The sequence below is a fragment of the Akebia trifoliata genome, chromosome 6 (genome assembly GCF_017979445.1).
Source record: "Akebia trifoliata isolate Shusen 1 chromosome 6, ASM1797944v1, whole genome shotgun sequence".
Classification (NCBI taxonomy): domain Eukaryota; kingdom Viridiplantae; phylum Streptophyta; class Magnoliopsida; order Ranunculales; family Lardizabalaceae; genus Akebia; species Akebia trifoliata.
The window spans coordinates 14010676-14036861 of NC_141380.1; the positions used below are offsets into that span (position 1 = coordinate 14010676).

General features: G+C 36.9%; 1 protein-coding gene across 1 annotated transcript; it reads left to right on the top strand.

The window, feature by feature from the left end:
- Positions 1 to 1359: 1359 nt before the first annotated feature.
- LOC147400289 (protein EMSY-LIKE 3-like) lies at positions 1360 to 22940 on the top strand. Its single transcript, XM_086445931.1, has 8 exons — positions 1360 to 1518; positions 4306 to 4508; positions 4664 to 4773; positions 4903 to 5101; positions 21463 to 21696; positions 22136 to 22207; positions 22353 to 22407; positions 22504 to 22940. Exons 1-8 carry the CDS (start codon positions 1491 to 1493, stop codon positions 22677 to 22679), a joined length of 1077 nt encoding a protein of 358 aa, XP_086302057.1. The 5' UTR covers positions 1360 to 1490; the 3' UTR covers positions 22680 to 22940.
- The last annotated feature ends 3246 nt before the right edge of the window (positions 22941 to 26186 follow it).

The following is a 26186-nucleotide window of genomic DNA, read 5'->3' on the forward strand; positions in this document are numbered from 1 at the left end:
GATCATTTTGAATCCAATGGTGAGGTCAGATTCCATTAAAAATAATCAGAAATATCCTAAAGTTTTACTCATAAGTCCAACTTTCAGGATTTTCTCAAAATTTCATTATTTATTTTTTCTCGAAATACGAATAAAAAACTCGGGATTTTACAAACCAGGTGCATGACTGTTAAGGAAAGATAAATTTACTAAATGGACGATCAAAAGACCGTCCAAAATTTGGGGACTATTCAGAAAAAAATACCTCCATCAGGATCCTTTAAGTAATTTTCCCTTCTTATTTTATGTGGATAAGGGACATAATACTTGTCCCATGATTTTAATAACAAGATCAAGATGACTTCAGTAGTCTTGGAGGTGATCGGATAAGATAATCAATGTATGTCATTCGCATCCCCTTGACTTATCCGAGATCGAAGATGACTCGTATGATCTTTTAAAAATATCTATGGATTCAATGAAAACTCAATCGAGTTAATCATGTGATGTGTTTAGATGTAAATAAATTATTGTTTTAGTAATTTTAATGTTGGTTATTTATTACAAATAAGACTGTTTGACCAGGCATCTACTAACCCATCTTATAATAATAATAATAAAAAAAAGATGATTTAGATTTTAATGAATAATAACCAATGAATATTGGGATTTTGTGAGTGAGAATCTACCAATTTATAGTTATTTAAATATAATTATATATTAATAAATAATTTAAAAATGATTTGACTTGTCCGAGTTAATACTGGTCAGGGTTAATGCAATGTGATATTGGATTTGAACTCTCAAAATCATGTATCTATCCCATGATTTCAAAACTTGTTCGAGACCAAGAGGTATTGCCTAAATCGTCGAGGTATCACCCAATGACGAGATAGATGGGCGTGTTTTTGGGTTTTGTAGAATCTCATGAGACAAACTATACGTCTCAGACAAGGTGTTTTTTGGGTTTTGCGGATCTCGTGAGAGAAACAATATGTCTTGGACGAGATATCGAAAATGAAAGAAATATATCAATTTTCATCTCCAAAACACTATCATTTTCACCCTCAAATCGATTTTTTCTCCTCTTCTCAATTAAGTGAGCTAGCGACCAAGGGGGTTTGATAAAAAAATTTGATCTTCCTCTTCTAAATCCAGATGGCATTGAAGAGGATTTTCAGAAAATTTCCAGCTTTTTTAAATGATCTAATTTCACTATCTCGATCGAACGAGACGAGATGACTCGTCCGAGACAATTCGGTACGGGTATGGACGAGACGCGGAACCGAGTTTTAAAACCATAATCTGTCGTGTACCCCCAAAATAATTAGAAAAAGAAAAAGAAAAAAAAGGAGAGAAAATCTACGGTGTTACCTGACCCCCTAGGTTTTCGGTTCCCGCCAAAAATCACTTGAGACTGGCCGGAAACGCCATTTCCAGTGACGTTTTCCGGCGAATTTGTTATTTTACGGTATATTTTCCTGCCAAATTCCGACTCTTTTCATTATTCGATGGATTATACGAAGCACCATAACAGTGGTGAGAGTTCTGTGATCCCTCATCATGTCTCGCTGGATGTTGAATTTAATTCGATTTATTTTACTTATTTTTTATGTTTTGGAGTTGAGAATCGGAATAGGGTTGGATTGATTTGTTTGTTTTTGTGAGATTGTGTGGTAAGAATTGGTTTTAAAGTGATTTGCATTTTATGATTCTACAAGCCATGGGTTCGATTTATTTGACTGTTAGGGTTTTTAAACTCGGTTAAATGATGGGTCAAACCTATGTTACCTGGTTCATTGGTTTGATTGGTTCGAATTCGGGTTCGTGGTTTGCCATTCTAGAATGAACTGGTTCGTTAGGGTAGGTTAGAGATAATTTGTTTCTTGGTTCGCTTTGCTTACCTGGTCCTTGATGTTTGACAATGGATGCTTAACGTCCTTGTTTTTCTTCCCATCAGAGTTATTTCACAAAGACTTGTGATGATGATGATGATGATAAATATATATATATATATATATATATATATATATAATATATATATATATATATATATATATATATATATATGGGGGCGGTTCAAGGGACGTCTTCAAAACCAGATAAGAAGCCCATGTATGAGGGACGTTAGATTTTGCCGAAACAACGGCTGAGATGCACTCAAACGTTTTTCCAAATCAGAAACGAAGTTTTAAGATTTTATAAAAAACTCTTTTTTTTTTTTTTTTTTTTCAACTCACTCTATTTCAAACGAAATTCTCTCACAGAAATTCTCTCGTTTTGCTCTCGATAGAAAACACCTTTCGACAGAAAGAAAACCAGCGTTTTCGTCTCCATCGATCGAAAACGAACTAGTTCTCTCTCTCGTCTCGATAGAAAATCCAACCCATTCATCTCGACAGAAAACCCTTCGGCTCGGCTTGTTGTAACAACCACTGTAGGGCTTCTCCATCAGATTTGTGACCCAATTCTCTTGTTAATTGGAAAATCCTTGCTGCACATAAAGCAGGCATCCTTATTCTTCTCCCTCTCCCATCCACCTTTGTGTGTCTATCTTTGTTTGAGCTTCTCTTGGGTGCTAATTGTTTCTTACCCTCATCTTTGTCAGCAACAACAATCTGAAAATCCTTGATTTCTGCTGTTTTGTTCTCACCCATATCTGATTGTGGTAGACTCAAGAACTTAGGCACCTCTTGTGGTTGCTTTGAGTTCTTGGGATCCATGAAAACAGAGATGACTGACTACTTTGACTGAAGAAGGTGACCCTGAAAAGACCTAGAATTTCATGGGGTTTCACTGTTTTTGGTAAGGAATGAACTTGTTTTTGTTCAAAAGACCAAAGAAAAATTGAAATACCCAACCCAAATAAGATACCCATTTTTTCAAAGTTACTCTCTTGAAAAAGGGTTTTAATTGTTTGTTTCTAATCTGCGTGTCTTCTTTACTGTTTGTCTTGTGGGTTCTATTTCTCACTCTCTCTCTCTCTCAGGGTTGAGTTTCTGTCGAGAGCAAAACGAAGGGTGTGTTCTTTCTGTCGCGTTTCTAGAGAGTTGTTTAAAAATAAAAAAAAAATAAAAAAAAATAAAAAAAGAGAAATGAGGGAGTTTTTTAAAAAACTCTAAAACTCGTTTTCTAATATGGGAATGACGTCAGAACGCGTCTCAGTCGTCTATTGACGTAAATCCAACGTCTGAGAAACATTGTTTTCTCATTCGGTTTTCAACACGTCCGTCGAACCGTCCCCTATATATATATATATATATGGGAAATGTTCAGCACCCTAAGTTTTACCACACACCTTAACAAACGTTTTTTGTCCTACATGGGTTAGAAGTTTTGGAATGAGCTGATTTTTGGTGAGGATGATCTCTATGATTAGAAGATCATCCTCCCCAAAAATCAGCCCATTCCGAAATGTTTAGCCCCATGTTTGCACGTTGAAAAATCGTGGACCGTCCATTTTTTGTAAATCAATTTTGATGGGGTTAGAAGTTTTGGAATGAGCTGATTTTTGGTGAGGATGATCTCCTCACCATAGAGATCATCCTCACCAAAAATCAGCTCATTCCGAAACTTCTAACCCATGTAAGACAAAACGCGTTTGTTAAAGTGTGTGGTAAAACTAAGGGTGGCGAACGGGACCCTATATATATATATATATTTGTTTTTTTGTTTTCATTGGAGAAATTGTAAAGGGTATGAATAGAGCATAATTAGAGGGGATAGGATATGTTCTTGCTACGTACCCAATATTAATTAAGCTCTGGGCTGTAAAATAGCCAATAATGCTAATTAGTACCTTTCCCTTTCCTTATCCCGTCAAAGATAGACATTAGACGAGTATTGCATGATTCTTATGTTAAAGGTAGTTGGCAAGTAAGGCTAGGTTTGTTTCAGTTACTTGAAATGCGTTTGGATAATGTTATCTTTTGATTGGTATGGCTTTGACTACTTTGGAGCCAACAATTAGTTTTCTATAGAGATGTTTTTAGTAGCACTTTAGCACCCCCCCCGCATTGGGTAAAACTGACCTGGCTGAAATGCTTAGGGTGGTTCTGTTGGAGGGGCGTTAAAACAACAAGGGTTTGTTGAGGACACATTTGAGACTGAGTACACCTTTTATGACAATCCCTAGTTGATAGCTTCTCTTAGTAACTAGTGATGAAAAATGTTTTGAGAGTATTTTTCTTTTCTTATATTTACTATTATTATTTTTGCCTATATTATAGATTTCTGTCTAGTTGTCTATCAGATTTTGGAGGAAACTTCTGTAAACCAACTCTTAGTAGAACTTCATGTTAATATTCAAATTGATACATTCAACAGGAACTGCAGAGGATTTCCCAATGGAAAATATTAACAGGAACACAAAGGTCTCACAGTATTTTGGGGCCATGAGGGTTCCTTCAATGACTATATCTCGTGGAATGAATGTAACTGACATGGGATTTCAAATACATTGTATTGAGATAGAGGCATATAGTGCCGTCTTGAGGGCTTTCATTGCTCAATCTGATGTTCTCTCATGGGTAAGTTATGGACTTCAGCTTAATGTTCTATTCTGGAAATTCAATAGTTGCTTTGAACCTTTACGTATAGCGTATGATTGTTTTTTCTTCTTTAGGAATGTTTCGTATGCCTTCAAACATTTGAAGAAATATGTATCTGATAACCTCTTTTACAGGATAAAGAAGGGCTTATATCTGAGTTGCGAAAGGAACTCAGAGTTTCAGATGTTGAACACAGAGAGCTCCTTGTGAAAATCGACTCAGATGATTCGGTCAGGATGATAAGGTGCTCTTTATTTCCACTCCATTTTATAATCTGAAGTTCACCTTTATATTTTAGATTTTGTTCATCTTTATTCACGGTGGGTTCAGAAAGTGAACTATGCTTAATGGACCAGTATATTTATTTGACCAGGGAATTCCGTAAGGGCACAGCTGGCCAGAAAATAGTTCTTTCCAATTCAATAAATATGCCAGCTTCAGTTCCTAGTTCGGTAGCTCATGCTTCCCGCAAAAGGTTGAAGACTTCACATGTCGCTGTGTCATCATCTCCAAATTGCCCACCTCACGCTCAACCTTCACCATCACCTACTCCATTGGACATATGTGGGAAGGTGACGTTCTGATTACTTTTATTTTATTGTTCATCGTTACATGATGTTTTGGACAACCATACTTTAATTGGGCTTTTGTATCTACATCAACATCAGACGTTTAGTGTTGCGTGTCGGCCACGATTGGTTTTTTTCTTTTGTTTCCATGTGGTTACATAAATTGACCTCTACTTATTTACAGTCAACTAACTATGAAGTTATACATATATACTCGTTACAGTCTTCATTTTCTCTGAAAGTATCGCCTGCTTGTGATTATTGGGTTTTATTTGGATCCGTCCAAGAGTCTTAAAAGCTTTGCCGAACAATGAGAAGAGGAACAAGTAATTCTGACTTGGCACGTCTGGATGGCTTGTCCATGGTTTAAAATATCGGTTTGTCTCGTAATGTTTTGTATGAAACATTTCGGGTTTTTGAAAAAATGAGATGTTTGAACCGAAAATAACCAAAATTTCGGCCATTTTTCTGGAAAATCAGAAGAAAGTGAAAAAGGGGAGAGAAGAAGAAGGAAGAGATACTCAAGTTATCCAAATCCAGTGCTGTAACTCCAGCTACCTCGCCCAGGTCTCTCTTTCTCTCGTCCTTCTTCTTCTCTCCCTTTTTCCTCTTTCTTCTCTGATTTTTCTTCTTTAGTTTTTGTTGAAAGATTCAAAATCTTAGGCATCAGGATAGGCTGATTAGTTGGATTGGTTAAATAAATCCTATTAGTTAGGGATTAATATTGTTTTTTAAATTTAAATATTTCCTAGCTGTAGATAACTTATCTGGTCCTATTCTTGTGCAACTTATCTAGGACTTAGTTGCAGATTATTGTTGTATATATATCCTAGGGGCTGTACTCTGTTGAGATAATAAAAATCAGAGATTTAATTCCCTGATTTACCTGCGTTTATGGTATCAGAGCATTAAAACGCATTTTTTTTTCTGTCTTCCTTGTTTTTTTTTTCCATTCACAACCATGTCTGATATTAGCACTGATCAGACTTCCTCTCCAAGCACTGTCTCTACCACAACTATAAATACCAGCCGCTCTTCTGCCCCAGAAAACCCTTCTCTATAGATTACCACTCTCAAACTCAACGGATTGAATTACCTCCAATGGTCTCAATCTGTCAAGATGTTTATCACCGATCGTGGAAAGTTTGGATATTTGACGGGTACTGTCAAATGTCCAGCTTCAGAAGCAGACCAATCTGCCCTCTTTACGTGGGAAACCGAGAATGCCATGATCATGGCATGGCTTATTAACTCGATAGAGCCTGATATTGGTCAGGTTTATCTCTTTCTTACCACTGCAAAAGCAATCTGGGATGCCGTGGCTATGACGTACTCCAACCGCAGCAACTTAGCTCAAGTGTTTGCTATAAAGACTCAATTGAAGGATATTCGTCAGGGAGATTGTAACGTAATTCGATACTTCAATTTGCTAAAGACTTTATGGCAGGAACTCGACCATCTCTCAGTGATCAAATGGGAAAACACAAGCGACAGCGTTCTTTACCAGCAACTGTTAGAAAAAGACTGTGTATGAGTTCCTTGGAGGTCTGAATTTCGATTTTGATGCTGCACGCGAACGAGTCCTTGGAAAGGAGCCTCTACCGTCTACTATGGAGGCCTTCACATATATTAGACACGAGGAATGCCGGAAGGGCGCCATGAATGCTCCTCGCCTGGTCCCCGTTATGGAGAAATCAGCCCTGCTTACTGAACCCATAGAGACTGCATTTACTGGCGGCCCTTATACTCGACCAGCCACACGCAAACAAGACCAGAAGATGAATCTGCGGTGCGAGCACTGCAATAAGCCTCGACACACAAAGGAAACATGCTGGCTGCTTCATGGCCGTCCCTTCAACCTTCCTAACCACGGGCCAAATCCTCGTCGATCCAACCGTCCTACTGGTTCCTCCCATGCCTATATTGTAGGGATTGAACCCTCATCTTTGTCTCCATTCACTAAGGAACAATTTGACTAATTGCAGCAGCTTATTAATCAGCCTCAACAGACTGCCCCTAGTACCACTGAGACTCCAACTTGTACTATAGCCAAGCAAGGTACTCTCCTATCTTCCCCCGTTCCATGGATCATGAACTCTGGTGTGTCTGACCACATGACCGGTCAATCAAAGTTATTTACTTCTTACATTCCTTTCTCGGGGTACCATAAGGTTCGGATTGTTGATGGTTCTTTGTCACCTATTGCTGGAAAAGGGAGTGTATCTCTCTCTCCAAATTTATCTCTCATCTGTTTTACATGTACCCAGCCTCTCATGTAATCTTTTTTCAGTAAGCAAATTCACAAAAACAAATAACTGCATTACTAAATTCTTTCCCTCACATTGTGAATTTCAGGATTTGGATTCGGGGAGGACGATTGGCAGTGCTAAAGAAATTGGTGGGCTCTATTACTTTGACAATGCTGCTATCCAAGAGGAACAAGCTCAAGTGGTCAATAAAGTCTCTTCTGTGTCGGAAGAAATAAAGTTGTGGCATAAGCGTCTTGGTCACCCTAGTTTTCAATATTTACAAAAGTTATTTCCTGTTCTGTTCAAGAGTCAGAAACCAGTCCAGTTTCAGTGTGAGTCTTGTGAGTTGGCTAAACACTAACGTGTTGTTTTTCGTTTGAAACCATATAAACAATCTTCTCCATTTACTTTGATTCATAGTGATATTTGGGGTCCGTCTCGTGTTCCAAATCTATCTAATTCCCGCTGGTTTATTACATTCACGTCTTTGTTGGGTTTACCTTATGAAAGAAAAATCTGAAGCGTTTCATGTCTTTAAACAATTTCATCTTATGATTCAAAATCAATTTCACACAAAAATTCAAATGATTTGCACAGATAATGGAACTGAATATTTTTCCAAAATCTTAGGCTCGTATCTAAATGACCATGGTATCATTCATCATTCCTCATGCATAGATACGCCCCAACAGAATGGTATAGCTGAACGAAAAAACCGTCATCTATTGGAAGTAGCTCATACCCTTATGTTCACAAATCATGTACCTAAACGTTTTTGGGGTAAAGCCATTTTAACAGCTTCCTTTCTTATTAAACGCATGCCTTCTCGGGTTCTCAAGTTCAAAACACCAATTCAAGTCTTCAAACAATCTTTTTCTCAATCTCACCTTCTCTCTTCTATTCCTCTCCGTGTCTTTGGATGTATAGCCTTCGTCCATGTCCATTCCCACAACCGCAACAAACTCGACCCCCGGGCCATAAAAACTGTCTTTCTTGGTTATTCTCCAACCCAAAAGGGCTACAAATGTTATGACCCTATCTCCAAGAAAATGCATGTAAGTTACGATGTATCCTTCTTCGAAAATCAAGCCTATTTTCCTGCAAATTCACTTCAGGGGGAGATGTTGGGTGAAGCAAATTTTTGGGAAACATTTTCCGGTCCAGTTCGGCCAATTCAGTCCTTAGAGTCCGTAGAATCACCAAGTCAGCCCTTAGAGTCAATAAGATCCATTAACCCTCAACCTATGCCATTTACTGATGATCAACCGAAGAGGAATGACAATACAAAAAAGGGCCCTGAACTCAGTGTTTACTTAAGGAGACATCAGCATTTAAAAGAAATAACACAGTCAGAAAACACTAGCCAATCTCTAGAACCGAATCCAGATTCTGGTCCGAGCCTCACTGCAATTGAGAATCCAATCCAGTCACAACCAACTCAGAATTCAAGTCCACCTGAACCTTATCCAGAAAAAGAGTTACCTATAGCCCAAAGAAAAGGTGTACGATCCTGCACTCTGCATCCTATACAAAGATTCATGTCCTATCATACCCTGTCTCCATCTTATAGGACCTTCGTAATGAATCTAGAAACTGTCACTATACCAAAAGATATTGGAGAAGCCATGAAAAATCTAGAGTGGAGAGAAGCAGTTTTAGAGGAGATGAGGGCGTTAAAAAAAAAAAAACTTGGGAGATTGTGTCTTTATCGAGAGGAGTGGTACCAGTGGGTGTTCACAGTCAAGCGTAAAGCTGATGGAACCGTAGAAAGACTTAAAGCAAGACTGGTTGTGAAAGGGTATACACAAACGTATGGTATTGATTACTAAGAAACTTTTGCACCGGTTGTAAAAATGAATACAGTGAGAGTACTTCTATCCTTGGCAGCAATAAATGACTGGACCTTACATCAAATGGATGTGAATAATGCCTTTTTGAACGGGGAACTAGAAGAGGAGTTGTACATGAGCTTACCACCGGGTTTTGAAGGAGATGAAGGAAATGGTAGAGTTTGCAAACTAAAAATATCTCTCTATGGGCTAAAACAGTTACCACGGGCTTGGTTTGATCATTTCTCTAAAACTATTGGAAAGGCTGGTTTCTCACAAGGACAAGCTGATCATACAATGTTTTATCAACGTTTAAATGGAGGGGGAGTCACAATTCTAATAGTGTATGTCGATGACATAATTATTACGGGAAGCGATGTTGTTGAAATTCAAAAATTGAAAAGAATATTGGCTGCTGAGTTTGAAGTTAAGGACCTTGGACAATTGAAGTATTTCCTTGGTATGGAGGTTGTTAGATCAAAAGAAGGGATATTTGTGTCACAAAGAAAATATACCCTTGATTTACTTAAGGAGGTTGGCATGCTAGGAAGCAAACCGGTGGATGTTCCGATTTCTCTCAATCATAAAATCGGAATGATGGAAGGGGCGAGAAAGTTGATTGTGAAAGCTATCAGAAGCTAGTTGGGAAGTTGATCTATTTATCACATACAAGACCCGATATCTCTTTCTCAGTAAGTGTGGTTAGTCAATTTATGCAAGATCCGGAGGAAGAACATCTTGATGCAGTTTTTCGAATATTGAAGTATCTAAAAGGCTGCCCAGGCCAAGGTATCTTATTCAGAAAGGGAGGAGAGTTAACAGTGGAAGCATATACTGATGCAGATTGGGCAGGATCGGTGGTTGATCGAAGATCTACATCCGGGTGGTGTACGTTCGTTGGAGGCAATTTAGTTACTTGGAGGAGTAAGAAACAATCGGTTGTGGCCCGGAGTAGTGCTGAAGCAGAATATAGAGCAGTTGCACTTGGGTTATGTGAGCTACTTTGGCTGAAAAAATTATTAGAAGAACTAAGAATTGTTTCGAAGCTTCCTATGAAAGTAAATCAGCAATAAGTATAACCCAGTCCAACATGACAGGACCAAGCACATTGAGATTCATCGTCATTTTATCAAAGAGAAGTTGGAAAGTGGAATTGTCTGTATGTCGTATATTCCTTCTAAGGAACAAGTGGCAGATGTCTTCACAAAAGGGCTTCCTAAGGATAAATTCGAATCATTAACGAACAAGCTAGGATTGTGTAATATTTACACATCAGCTTGAAGGGGAGTGTTGAAAGATTCGAAATCTTAGGCATCATGATAGGCTGATTAGTTGAATTGGTTAAATAAATCCTATTAGTTAGGGATTAATATTGTTTTTTAAATTTAAATATTTCCTAGCTGTAGATAACTTATCTGGTCCTATTCTTGTGCAACTTATCTAGGACTTAGTTACAGATTATTGTTGTATATATATATCCTAGGGGCTGTACTCTGTTGAGATAATAAAAATCAGAGATTTAATTCCCTGATCTACCTGCCTTTAGTTTTTTTTACCTCTTTTCTAAAGAAAGAGAATGGTTCAGCTTTTTTTAACGAAAATTTGCCCTTGACTTTAGTCTTCTATGGAAGATTAAGACTATTAAAGTAAAACTCCTCCACATTTTCATAAATATTTGAGAAACCCTGTGTTTTCAAACTTATAATATACCCCCTGACCATAGTCTTTTACGAAAGACTTTATTTAAAAGGGTAATTTAATGTTTTGAATGTATCAAATGTTTCGGCAATGTTTCAATTTTTGAAGAAACCGAAACATTGGATCGAAACGAGATTTTAAACCATGGGCTTGCCTACTAGGTTTTTTACTTCTAGAATATCGCTTTGTTGGCAAATGGCTTTGAAGGGTCATTAAAAGGCATCGTCTTTTTTTTTTTTTGGGGGGGGGGGGGTGGATTTATGAAAAAGATCTTTAGGGTTGGGAAGGGGAATAAAGTTCTTTTTTTGGAAGGATAGATTGTGCGACATGTGAATGCTACATGAACTGTTTCCCAATTTGTACAATGTAACCATATCTCTAAGCGAAGATGGAAATTGTTATTTGGGTTCATTGTGTGGATTGGCATAACCATTTTATTTCTTTTAATGTGGAAAAGATCTTCTTCATGGTTGGAGTTAAAATTAAGAGAGAATTGTTATTTATGTTAATTAGCTCTAATTAGGCTTTAAATCTATTACATAATCTAAGAAGAGAAAAAGACTAAAAGGGACACATAAACTTATTTTAACACTCCCCCTCAAGTTGGTGCGTGGATATCAACAATGCCCAACTTGGACAAGACACCTTCGAAGGTGCTTTTACTAACGCTTTTAGTAAGAACATCGGCGAGTTGTTGAGATGTAGGAACAAAGGGAGTACAAATTTGTCCAGAAATAATCTTTTCTCTAATGAAATGACGATCAACCTCGATGTGCTTCGTTCTGTCATGCTGAACCGGATTCGCCACTATGTTAATAGCTGATTTATTATCGCAATATAGTAAGAATGAGATTGGCACAGGAAGACACAGGTCCGCTAATAAGATCTTGAGTCACAACAACTCACACACTCCAAGTGTCATAGCTCTATATTCTGACTCAGCACTCGATCGAGAAACCACATCCTGCTTTTTACTGCGCCAGGTTACTAAGTTACCATCAACTTTAGTACAATACCAAGAAGTAGAATGTCTATCAGTCACTGAGCCAGCATAATCTGCATCTGTCCATGCCTCAACACGAAAATGACCATGATTACTGAATAAAATACCTCGACTAGGACATCCTTTAAGATATCTAAGGATGTGATAGACTGCAGTAAGATAAGATGTTCGAGGCGAGTGCATAAATTGACTTACAACGCTAACAGCATAAGCAATGTCTGGGCGAGTCATAGACAAATAGATCAATTTTTCCATAAGTCGTTGATATTGCCCAATATTCGACACACACCTCCTCAGAATCAGTCAACCTGTGATTCTGCTCAATAGGAGTACCAGCGGGACGAGAACCAAGCTGACCTGAGTCACTAAGTAAATCAATGATATACTTGCGTTGAGAAATAAATCTACCGGACTGAGACCGCGCAACCTCAATACCCAGAAAATAACGAAGATGCCCAAGGTCCTTAATCTCAAATTGACGGCTTAAGTAAGTTTTTACCTCAGTAATACCACCACCATTATCGCTAGTAAGAATAATATCATCAACATAAACAATCAAAGCAACAATTTTACCCTGGGAGTGATGCAAGAAAATGGTGTGATCAGCAGAACTCTGATGGAAGCCAAACTGATGCATGGCCTTAGTAAAGCGCTCAGACCATGCACGAGGAGACTGCTTCAGACTATAAAGAGAACGGCGAAGACGACACACATATGTAGGAGAAGTAGAGGTAAGAAATCCAGGAGGTTTGATCATATAAACCTCTTCTTGAAGATCACCATTAAGAAACGCATTTTTGACATCTAACTGATAGAGAGGCCAGCCTCTGATAGTGGCAACAGAAAAAAGAACACGAATGGTGGTCATTTTTGCAACCGGAGTAAATGTCTCCTGATAATCAATCCCATAAGTCTGAGCATAACCTTTGGCCACCAGACGGGCCTTATAACGAGCAATAGAACCATCCGGATTATGCTTAATTGTGAAAACCCAGCTACATCCCACAGCTTTCCTTCCAGGCGGGAGAGGAACAAGTTTCCAAGTCTGAGTCTTTTCAAGAGCATTCAACTCATCAATCATACCTATTCGCCACTCAAGATGGGCAATAACATCTGCAGCAGTAGTAGGAAGAGACAACGGAAACAGAGGCAAGAAAACTCCGATAGGAGGGTGATAGTACAGAATCAGATACATAATTAGAAATAAGATAAGTACAAGTGCGCTTACCCTTATGAGTGGCAATAGGACGATCATCACAAGGAACAGAAGGAGATGAATCTGGAGGCAAAGAGGCGGCAAAGAAGTGATGGTAGTATCGCGTGGACGCCGAGAGTAAACCTGTAGAGGAGGGGGTGACAACTTGATAGGTGGTAGAGATGAAGGAACTGGTAAAGGAAGAGGAAAGGAAACAGGAAGGGGATCATCCTGGGATTTTAAGGAAAACCACTCAGATTGAGTACCAATGGACTCATTGTAGTATGGGGTATGCTCAAAGAAGGAAACATCCCGAGAAATGAAACGCCTTCGAGAAGGAGGATGGTAACACCTGTAACCTTTCTGAGTAGAGGAATAACCCAAAAAAATACATTTGACAGTCTTAGGGTAGAGTTTAGTACGAGTTTGGTCAAGAACTTGAACAAAACATACGCACCCAAACACACACGGAGAAAGGGGAAACAGGGGACGATCCGGATAAAGCTGAGAAAAGGGCGTAGCAAACTGAAGAACTCGGGAGGGAGATCGATTAATAAGGTAAACAGCAGTAAGGACAGCATCAACCCAATAAGATTGTGGCATGTTCGTACCAATAGAGATGGCACGAGCTAACTCTAAAATATGACGATTTTTTCTTTCTGAACGACCATTTTGCTGAGGGACTTAACATTGGACATTTGATGTTCAATGCCAGACTTTGAACAAAGTTTTAAGACTTCACTATAGGTGTACTCAGTACCATGATCAGAACGGAAGGTCTTGACGGTACGACCAAACTGGGTATGAACCATAGCAAGAAATTGCTGAAAGATCCCACAAACTTCACTCTTGTGTTTCATAAGATAGACCCAAGTGGTACGACTGTGTTCATCAATGAATAAGACAAAATAACGAAAACCAATAGTAGATGGGACCGGGGAAGGACTCCGCACATCAGAATGAATTAGGTCAAATATAGCAGGTGCAGTAGTATTCATACTAACAGGATAGGAAAAACGCACATGTTTAGCTAATTGACAAGTTTCACAAGAAAAATCAAGTAAATGATTATTATTAAATAAAAGAGGGAACATGTGTTTCAAATATCCAAAAGAAATGTGGCCTAAGCGTAAGTGCCAACGCATTACAAGACCCTTATTAGATTGACTACTACTATTAATTTGGGAAGCAGAATGGGTGCTAGGTAGACTGGGTACGTCCAAGAGATATAGCCCATTCACTTCACGTCCAGTGCCAATCGTCCTCTTCGACTCCAGATCCTGAAAAACACAATGAGAGGGATAAAAAATTACACTGCAATTCAAATTTTTGGTAGTGCTACTAACAGATATAAGATTAGTAGTGAGTTGATAAAGAAGATGTAACAGGAAAATGACCTTGACCAGCTATAGAGGACAAAAAACCATCAGCAAGGCGAACCTTGCGATGACCAGAACAAACACTATAAGTTTGGAATAGGGAGGACGTACCGGTCATGTTATCGGAGGCATCAGAATCAATGATCCATGGTGAGGAAGTGGTGGAAACACTGTGTGTAAATGCAAAAGTACCTGAGTGAGCGAATGTAGAGACCGGCTGAGATGAAGTCTCCATCTGATTGAAGAATTTCCTGAACTTGTCAAGCTCAGCTAGGGATAGAGATACCGAGTCTGATGAGGATGTAGTAACTGAAGGAGGTGCTGAATCAGTAGTCGACTGAGAAACTATATGAGCTGAAGATCGTGTTGAGACTGTTGACGTTGCTGATTAGGATGACCATGAAGTGCATAACATCGAGCCTTCACATGATCCAACTTTCCACAATGATCACACTTATGTCGTTGACGGGTAGGCATAGACCCACTGGGGGGTTGTGGAGAAGATAGGCGAGTAAGTATATCAGAATGATCCCCTGAAGAATGAGGTAGGACAGCTGCATGACGACTTTCATCCGCTAAGACATATGAATAAGCAGTCTGTAGCGACGGAAAAGGATCCATACCCAATAAATGAACTCTCGCATACTCAAATTCGTCCCGGAGATCCGCTAGAAACTGAAAAATCCGATTCTTATCCAGAATTGACGAATATAATGTCTCATCAAGAGGGTCCTTCCAAGCATAGAATGAGGAATAGAAAGTCAGCTCTTCCCACCGAGCACGTAGCTGTGAGATATAAGTGGTAACTGAAGAGTCTCCTTGGGAAAGATGAGAAATCTCACGCTCCAAATTGAAGATCCTGACATTATTCTGACGTTGTGAGTAAATGCTCTTTGCGGAATCCCATATCTGTTTTGCTGTAGAAGAAAACATAAAACCAGCCGCAATGTGTGGTTGCATAGAAGTAACAAACCAAGAACGGACCATAGAATCATTAACAAACCAATGGGAGTAAGAACTGTCAGTCTGTGCGGGTTGTTTGTCTGCCCCAGTGAGGTAACCAATTTTTCCTTTTTCACCAATGAACATTTCAACTGATCGTGCCCAAAGGAGATAATTAGGACAATCTAAATTTACGGTTGTGATCTGAATACTTGAAAAATCGGTTGAGTGAGAAAGAGAACCACTCGATCCATTACTATTACCAATGATCGAGGAGGAGGATGTCTTAGAGGCCATCAAAGAATCCGAGTACTTTGGTTGGAAGAGAGTTCAAGTAAGATGAGGACACAACTTCCTAGGATAAAGTGACTGCAGCACCCGCTCTTAGAATAGTCCCAAACAGCACCTTGCTGTAATCACAGCCTTCCGTAGATGTTTAAAAACAACTGTTACACCCTCGTATAACCCTTACGATAATCAAAAGATAAAAAAACAGTCACCTGCTGTGATCTCAAAACTCATAACAGCAAATTGCTGTGTCGCACAGGGCAGGGCAGTCACCTAATGGTGTCGCCTGCTGAAAAACCATCTCTTGCTGTGATAGAACAAGAAAGAGAAACCCAGATAGCAACCTACTGGTGTCGCACAAGGCAGAGCATCACTTGTTGTGACCAAAAAGATCCAGATAACTATCCACAAGTGTCGTACAGGCACCTGTTGTGATCGCAAGGCTCTGACAACTACCAACTAGCGTCGTACGAGGCAGAGCAACCTCTACTGGTGTCGTCTGCTCAGAAACTATCGCCTATTGTGATCGCAGAGGTTGAACTAAGTTAGTTAGGGAGTCGTAAGATTCAAAGACAGCTACTGTGGGTGTCGAAAGTCTTATACATGACCACTATAGGTGTCGCAAGTCTTCAACAACATCACTGCTGTGAATACAGCCTGATCGCAGGCTCTAAATAGTTTTTAACTCCCTATCGCATGATGCGATTAGGGTGTGTCGCGACGGAGAACTCCCGTAGGGGTGATCTGAATTGAAGATGAGAAGTGTGGGGTGCTGTTTTGACGAAAAATATGTCGATGGAGCTTATCGCAGAAGGAGTAGGAGGTCGATGGAGGTAGAGAACCAGCTCTGATACCAAGTTAAAATTAAGAGAGAATTGTTATTTATGTTAATTAGCCCTAATTAGGCTTTAAATCTATTACATAATCTAAGAAGAGGAAAAGATTAAAAAGGACACATAAACTTATTTTAACAGTTGGAAAGGGGAAGGAAGTTCATTTTTTGGATGGATAGATGGTGTTGCTATTTGAACTGTTTCCCAATTTGTCCAATGTAACGATATCTCCAAGGGAAGGGGATCATAGACTGTTTCCCAATCTGTCCAATGTAACGATATCTCCAAGGGAAGGGGATCATAGACTGTTTCCCAATCTGTCCAATGTAACAATATCTCCAAGGGAAGGGTATCATAGAATTTGGGACATGGTTTTCTCTGTCAAGTCTTTCTATAAATCTCTATTGCAGGGGTCAGATTGGTTTGAGTTTCTAATGTTTGTCATTTCGGTTTAAAATATCTCATCTAATGGATCTTTTTCATATGGACCATTGTTTGGAACAAAATTTTAACAATGGATAAAATTATGGCTTGTGGTTTCATATCGATCAACTTCTTTTTATGTGTAAATCTTCTATTAAGTTGGTTAGTCACATTCTAATCCATTGAAATGTTGCTTGGAATTCATGGATTGTGTGGTATCACTTCATGTCACTATTTCATTATATTTTTCTATTTCCCTTTCTCGGTTTGGTCTCTCTTTGAGAGTTGGCAATCTTGGGCTTTTTGGGGGTGAGAAAGGATTCTATGATATTTAATTCCCTTTGTTATTTGTTGAAGTCTTTGGAAGGGGAGAAATAGTCGGATCTTTGACAGGAATGAGTGTTCGGTTTAGGCATGGTTTAAAATTTCGTTTCAGTTTGTTTCGGCCGAAACGTTTTGGTTTTTCAACTTTCCGGAACGAAACACCCATGCAATCGAAATAATCAACAGACCTTTGATTTTTCAGTTAAACAACTTTGACTTCTCTTGTATATCTAAGAGATTTGGAAGAGATGGAGTCTTAGAAATCCAAATCTGAGAGATTTGGAGGACATGGAACCTAAGAAATACAGATATGAGAGATTTAAGAGATATAGAGATCTGAGAGAGAGAGAGAGAGAGAGAGAGAGAGACTACCTGGATTGCTGTCGCTGGAGTTCAAGGTAGGTTGGTGAAATCTTTTTTTTTCTTTTCTTCTGATGATACAGAATCACAAAGAGGTGTTTTGAGGAGAGGACTTGTACTTGACCATAGTCACTTCTCAAAGACTCATGGATTTAGGCAAACCCCCTCCATAAAATTTGAGACCCCTATATTTTCAAACTGATTACATGTCCCTTGACCTAGGTATCCTTTGAAAGACCTAGTAAAATATTTTGATTGTTTCGAATATTTCCTATATGTTTCGGTTTCGTTTCGATTGTTTAGAAATCTGAAACATTGAGGCGAAATGATATTTTAAACCTTGGGCCCAAGAAATTATTAGCATTTTGTGTGTGGGTGTGGGTGCGGGTGGTGGGGGGGGGGGTCTTTAAAGATTTATTGTTCAAATGTAAATCAATATGTACGCCTGAGGAATAAATGACTGTTGCATGCCTGCTATGAGATGGGTCAATAACCATGCCTTTTTTTCTTTCCTTTCTAAAATATATGAATACATCTTATACCTATAAAAAAATAACATAATAGAATGCTGAATGAATCTATTAAGATTTGCTCTTGGTTCCTCCATAAAGGGTGTCTTTTCTTGTTACTTATGAGGATGTCATAGCCATCATATAGTTTTAGGTTTTATTTTAGTTTTAGTTATTGGAATCTGTTAGTGGGACCAAATTTCATGTTTTATATATTAAGTGGTGACCCTATGAGAATGTTTTTATTTACTAGTGAGTTGACAGCCACTTAAGTGACTTGTGGGCCCACATGAGAGGTTCGGACTTTGGCCAGCCCATTATTGGGTAGCTCGGTCAGCCTCTAATTTTAGATTAAGGGTAGTTTAGGTAATTGCTTATAATTTCTTTTTTATGGTTTCTTAAACCTATAAAAATATTTTTATCTTATTTTTTTTGGAATTAGCTGTTGGATAAAAAAAGTTTACAGCTCTCTTTTGAGACCTTCAGTGATTGGATTGTTTGGTGTGATGCCAACACCTCCGTTTTTTATTTTTATTTTTTATTCTGATAGATAACAGAATTTATTGATAAAGTGGTCGAGAAGACCAACTAGACAGGATACAAAAGAACTTAAGAACTAGTACTAGTAAAACCACAAACCCAATCCCACCGAGCAACAAAATCTTAGAAGAAAACCCCCCTAAACTTCACATGAAGTTTGGACCAAAAGAATAGACACGAGAGGACTGACAAAACCACCTTCGGGGTTTGCACACCTTTAGCTTCGAAGCACCTACTGTTTCGCTCATTACACAATACCCAGAAGATGGCGAATGGCAATATTCTCCACTAAACCCTCTCCCCCCCACCCAAAAAAGAAAGAGAACTTCCTTGGTGTGATTTTAATGTATATGTTGCTTTTCCATGGTGTGAATCTAGGTAGTTAAATTATCTATATCTTCTCCTATCTCTTCTTTCACTCTTTTCTCCTTCTCCTTCATCATTTACATCGAGCGTAGCTACTCCAGCCCTATTTGAACCTTGATTTTTCCCACAAATCTTACCTCTTTTTTTTAAAATCTAACCCTTCCTACAAACTGCTGCCATTAATATCTGGACTGCACCACTTGTGCTGGCCTAAATCCCTTCTAAAACCTAACCAAAGTACCCTAATCCCTCAACCCTATTTGAACCATGGTTTTGAATCTTGTCCGAGACCGAGATGACTCTCCCGAGTCATCTTGGTATCGTTCAGCAATGAGATGGATATAAACGGTGTCTCAACCTTCACACCATCTCACGAGATAAACTAGACGTCTTGGAAGATATTTTGAAAATCTCGGTCTGGTCAATTGGGATTTTGTAGATTTTGATTAAAATTAATTAATTTTTTTTAGAATTTAAATATTTATTATATAAATAAAATATGATTTTATGGCTAAACATTGTCTAATCTACCTTATTTTATTAGAAAAATTATAATTATTTTAATTTATTTATATGTAAGTAAATAAATCATTATAAACCGAGTTAAATCTTGTTCGAGATAAATTGAATCGTCTGAGACAACTCAGTCTTGTCCATGGACGAGACGGGACGCCGAACCGAGTTTTGAAACCATTTTGGAACCTTCATAAACCTTGGCCAAAACCCATCCTAAATATCTTCAAACGTGCTGCAACCTTTCCCACAGCATAACTAGCACAACCGCACCCTAGCTTAACCACCTAAATCCTAACCAAACCTACCCTACACCCAGGTACCTCAGTCGAACCCAATTGGAGTCCTCTACACTTGCTGAAACCTATGTTCAGCCACTCCAGTCTACACTGAAAGCCTGAAACCTACACTACCTATCCTGGGACCTTGCTAACTTAGCCTTAGTTTCCTAGTCGTACACCTCAAACCAGCCAAGAGTTAACTGCTTCAGAAACAGACTCAACGGAATCAACAGCAACTCATAGCTCTGAACCTTCTTCGGTTCTTCCCCAATTTGGCTCCCTCCAATTCTGTGTTTGAATTTAGTTAGGCTGCTGGATTTATTGATTGATATTAAACTTGACACAATTTCAGCACTATTAATAACTCCTTTGGAATGTAAGCTGTTGGGCATCAAACTTTTCTCGTAATCCTTGAAGGATTAAGAGAACCAACTTGGTCTCATAGTATTAAATTTCAACATATTTCCACAAACTATACTGAAATATTTCCATTTCCACAAGGTATGCCAAGAAATTTAACTGACAGTTTCTTTTTGTAAATAATTCGAAGGAAATCAACATTCATTTCGCAAAATATTTCAGCGAGTAGTAAATTTTTGACTGAAATAATCAAATTTTAGTTATAAGAATGCATGGTTGCTGTGGAAATAATTCGATGAGAAGTAAACTTTGACTGAAATATTCTATTTTAAAAGAAATGTTTAAAAAATACTGATAAAAACTCATAAATATAATAAAAATTATAAATTTCTTATAGAAAAGGCTTGTAAATTACATATAATAATAATATTTACTGACTCATAGTATTCATTAATTAATATAAATAAAATAGTGATGTATTTTTAAGTATTTTAGTGCATTCATATAAACATGCATGCTATCATTGATGTTTTAATTAGTTATACATAATTATTTTATTTATACATATTTAATAAATAGAAAATTTAATAACATGTAAATGTAGTACTTAAAGTTTCTCTATTTAAGCGAGTGTTTTACATTGTATGTAGTTAATGCGACTTTATTAAATCATTTCTACTAGAGTACCATTGTTTTCCAGTCGTGTTCTCAAATACATGCACAGATATGTAGTAGAGTTTTGTTGATCTTCATTTCCACACTCAATAAAGTTTTTTAACATCTATTTTATCATTTTTCATAGTTTAAATATAAATTTTCTCAACGTTTTCATCACTTCCACAACATTTTCATAATTTCCAAAAAATGTATTAATTTCCACATTGATTGAAATATTTCCATTCCAAGCCGACTGAAATAGACATCGAAATTGAAATTTACCTTGCCAAATGATATATTCTGTTATACTTTGTGTGGGACGTATACCATGTGGACAAGTTCATCACCCATATAGGTAGCTGAATTCCTCATATTCCTGTTTGTAATTTGTTCTAGCAGTATTTTGCCTCTGGAACTGGTCATGAAGCTTTGAAGGAGAATGTGGCACCAAGTCATTGTATAAAATTTCCAATCACATGTTAATATGAGATATTCATTATTGGTGAAGCTCTTTACTTTTGCTTTTGTTCTTTTTACGGTATTCCTCAGATATTTTTTAAGTAGTTTATAAATTTCATATATTTATTTGTCAAAAACTGACGTCTTTGTATCCAGACACATATTGGGGACAGTCAATGGGATGGTGAGGCGGCTATATTCTCAGCTAAAGGAAACATCAGACAGTCTGTGGAATCAGTTGGTTATAACAGGCAGGCATCAACTGTGGGCAAAGGTAGAGGACCAGTGATAGTCAAATCGACGAATGGTTTTATACCATCATCTAGTAACAATATCAAGAAAAAAGCTGATACGATTGAGATTCGTGCAACAGATAAGCTAATTAAGGAGGTGAGGCAATGGTAGGTTTTCGGTTCTATTCAACCTGGCGTGAAATTTGAATGTTGACTTGGCTGATGGTGGATGTTATAGTTTTGTTTGTGATTATAATTAGTGCTCGAGTTTTTCCAAGACACGGATGTAAAATCATTCATAAAGAAAATAAAAGAAAAAGAAAACGACCACCATCTTTATGATGGCTAAAGGGCCTTCTTGTATCTTTCTTTTTTGCTCTCCTCTTTCTTCTTCCACTGTGCTTCTTGTTACGATATTTTAGTTTTTCTATGTCAAAACTTTCAGTATATTTATTGCCTTTTCCTCTATTTATGAAATTGTTATTATTTCCAAGTTAGATTCTCGTGAAAATTCAATGTTTTCGTATTTTAAATAAATAAAAAAATTCTGTTTGACTTATTTTATAATTTGAAATTGGCTAATTTTTGTTTGGTAGGTTGAGAGGGTGATCTGTGGAGCAGAAGTTCCCAATCCAATTAAAGTAGAGAAGGCAAAATTAATCCTCAAAGTAATTTTATTCCCTTTTCTTACCTGTTGAACATCTTACTTTCCTGTTTTTCCCTGAAAAATTTGTTCTTCAAGTTAAGAATTTCATATTAATCTAATATTCTGATTTAACTCGGGTACGATTTGAACATGTTGTTTTGGAGTAGAATCATGAAAGGGCTATTCTCAAAGCACTTGAAAAACTCGATCATGTGTCCGATGGTGATATTTTTTTCCCTTCTATTCCTTGAATACTTTTTGTTCCTGTTTGAATTATTTAGCATGGAAACTTATGCATAAAACGTTTTGGTCCACCAGATGATTCTCTTGATCGCTCACAGATGAATGGAAAGCAAAGGACAACACATCATGCCATATATGGGCAGATTGATAGGATGAGAGGCAATTACACCCATGGTTTCGAGAGTCACGACATTGACAGAATGGACATCCCTTCTATGAATTTGCGAGATGATGAAGGGACCCCTTTATGATTCCGGCTATTTTTCTTTGGTGCAAGGTAACGTAGGTTAGATGTAGATAACAAACACCTTTGTATGTGACAGCCATGCATGTCTCATTAATACATCAACACAATATTAGTTTGTATATGCTTTTCTTTTTCGCCTTTTGTATTTCTATTTCTTTATTTTGGATATCGAACACCTTTTGTTTGTAGATCTCCTCTGTTTGGCTAATGTCAGATAATCTAGTTTCTGTCTGCTAAATGATCTTTTGCTCTTCTGGACATGTTACCCATATTCATGTTGATCTCTCTTTGCTCAAAGTTTTCTTTTGAACCATCTTTGTTTATACACCTTTGGTCCTTTTGGAGACAATTTGCTTCCTCAGGTGAGAAAACCAGCTTTACATGAATGACTAATAATTCTGACGCGAAAAGACTCACTCGGTCTGTACGTGGCTGACGTGGCAAGGGTACAGAATTGTTGATCTTTTTCCTAGTGTATCCCGAAGAAAAAGATCTATGGTTCTGTGCCCTTGCCACGTCAGCTGCGTTACAGACTGAGTAGGTCTTTCCCAGCCAGAATATCACAACTCTACATGAATATATGTTTTTTAGTGTATAAGGTTCTTTTTGTACTCTCTATTGGTTTCTAGTAAAACTGCTTCCCAAGTCATTTGTAAAATGGTTGTGATCTGATCCGCATGAAGTTTAAGCCAAGTATCAAGGGATTCAGTTTTCATTTGGTCTAAAACTAGTTAAAGAATTTTAGATTTTACTAGCTCATTAATGGTTTCGTTCGAAACTAGTGGTGAGTGGTCAAGTAGTCTGTTTTCTTTTCCGTTTGTTAGACTTGTTTATATATTTTGGGCAGTCCTCAACCTACTCTGTTTGTGAGTTTTCTCTTTGGTTCTAATGAAGTTTTAAATTTGTCAGAAAAAAAGAGGCACGAAAATGAATTCGGTCTTCCATCTTTCTTACTCTCCGTTTTCTTTAAAATGGGAGATTGCAACTGGGGGATGTTAGTTTTCAACTTCCAACTTTGATAGAGATCCTACCCTTTGCAAAATTATTAATTTTGAAAGCTTTTGCTGGCACTCCAACTTTTACTTATTGCACCCAATTAAAATTAAAGAAAATAAGTGGATGGTTGAGAATAAGTAAAAGTTGGGGTGCTTCAATTTTTTTTTTTAATTCTTTTTTCTGCTAGATTTCTAAATTTTTTTGGGGTTAAGATTTTATATTAGCCTAATCATAATTGTAAACAACAACTACTCAAATTGTTTTAATGGTGTGTTTTAATCTTAAAGTGGGATGTAATAAGTAGTAGTTGGGGGTGCCAATAGCAATTCTTAATTTTTAGATGTCAGGTTGGAATGTTGGATCGTTGTTGTACATAACATCATTAAAATGTTTTAAGTAATCTTCAAAATTTACAACAGGTGAGATTTACTTTCTATCTACATTTTTCGAAGATTGTAAGGCACTTTTTTTAACATGAACTTGATGTTTTCAATCTTTTAGGAGTTATACTTTTGATTCTTGCTTGAGTGACTATAACGGGAACCTCATATTGCACTTCTTGATGAGAAAGTGGATAGAAATCATGGATGCATTTACACTCGTATCTCGATGAAAATCATCAATGGTTCTCATTACACTTTCACGTCAAGAAGTGCGATCTGAGGTCACTTCAGCATTATTATATATTCCCCCCACCCACACACACGCACACGTCAAATGTAAGATTCAGTAATATCAAAATGTGTTTTATTTTTTATTGTGTTGTATTAGAGCTCCATTACGAAGGAAACAAAGAAATCTGTTGCGTCAATGTACATATCACACAATCTTAATTGTGTTTCTTTTATGTACAAAATCATTGGAAGTTTAATTATGTGTTTTTATTTATTATTATTTTTATTATCTACGGAGATTTAATAACATAAGACAACTAGCAGGTTTTATTTATTTATTTATTTTTGTACTGATTTATCATAATTTTTTGTTTCTGAATAGTTCTTAGATAAGATTTTGCAAAAGATAATGTTATGATTTCTACTATGGGGAAATTCATTAAGTTTCATATCTGGATGATAAAGATATATTTGATATAATTCTTCTATGAAAACAAAAGAAGATAATTTTAGAAGAGAGATTCTATTACCACAACAACTTTGCTAACGCTACCCCAAGATATATGCTAATTCGTTGGTGATTTACATATGAATTGGTTTGGCAATAGAATCCTCTTTAAGAATTGTGATTTTTCCCAAAATGTGCCCAAATTCCAATTTTTGTAGATTGTTCATTTTAATTCCCAAAACATGCATGGATCATTTTCCAGAGAGTTCGTTGGTAGGTAGTTTTAATTTTAAGTTATGAATCCGTGAGTAAATTGACACTATGTTCGGATTGAGAGACTAGAAGAGAAGAGAAACTTAGTTTCTTTCCACTATGTTTAGATATACAGGAGAGAAATTGGGATAGTTTTAAAATTTTAAAATATCTTAAAAAAGATCTAGGGGCAGAGTTAGAATTATAAAATATTTTAAAAGGGTTTCTCTCCAAATCTCTTCACTTTTGGAGAAAGAAAACTCGACTTTTTTTTTTTTTCTCTTCTCTTCTCAACTTAATAATCAAAACAAGAGAAATTGAGAGAAACTCATTTATTTTCTCTTCTCTTCTCTCAATTTCTCTCAATCCAAGAACAACATTAAAGTCAAAATAAACTTGATCTTTAAGTGATGAATTCTCTGATATTAAAATGACAAATTCGCAGGTAAATTTTAATACAAAATGTCCTTATTTTTCAATGGTGAATTCGTTCGTAATTTATTAGTGAGTTCGTCACTTTAAATTAAAAATTCCTACCAAGAAATACGTTGAAAAATAATTCATTCATGTTTTTGGAATTAATACGAACAATGTATTGGATTTGAAATTTCTTCATATTTAACACACAAAATGATAATTCACCCTTAAGAATTAGACGGCCTAGGAAGAAGTCTATTGAAATGCCTCTTCACACTCAAGAAATGAAAGTAAAAAAGCAAAAATATTTTACGATCCAAACTTGATTATTTTTCACATAATAAATCACAAATATTTTTTCCCATCTTTAAGAAATACAAACCGGTCCTACTTAATTGATTGAAAGTCTAAAGTACTAATGAGCTTCTAAGAATGTTTTACAATAATAAAAAAGGTAAATTACACTTTCACCCCTTGTGATTTGATATAATTCTATGTCGACCACCTAACATTTTGAAAATTGCACTTACCTCCCTTATAGTTTTATAAGAAACTCGTGTACCCCCGCTTCCATCTACTTGCCATCAATCAAACAGTTAAAAATATTTTTTTATTTTTATAAAAAGCATTTTTTTTAAAATGTATACTTTTTGATAAACAAAAATATCTCAATAAAAAAAATGTGTTTAACGCGCAAGAGTGTGAATGCTTAGATGGACGGTATTTTTAATTATCATTTTAAAATTTATTTTTTATTAATAAAAAATAAATTAAAGGGTAACAT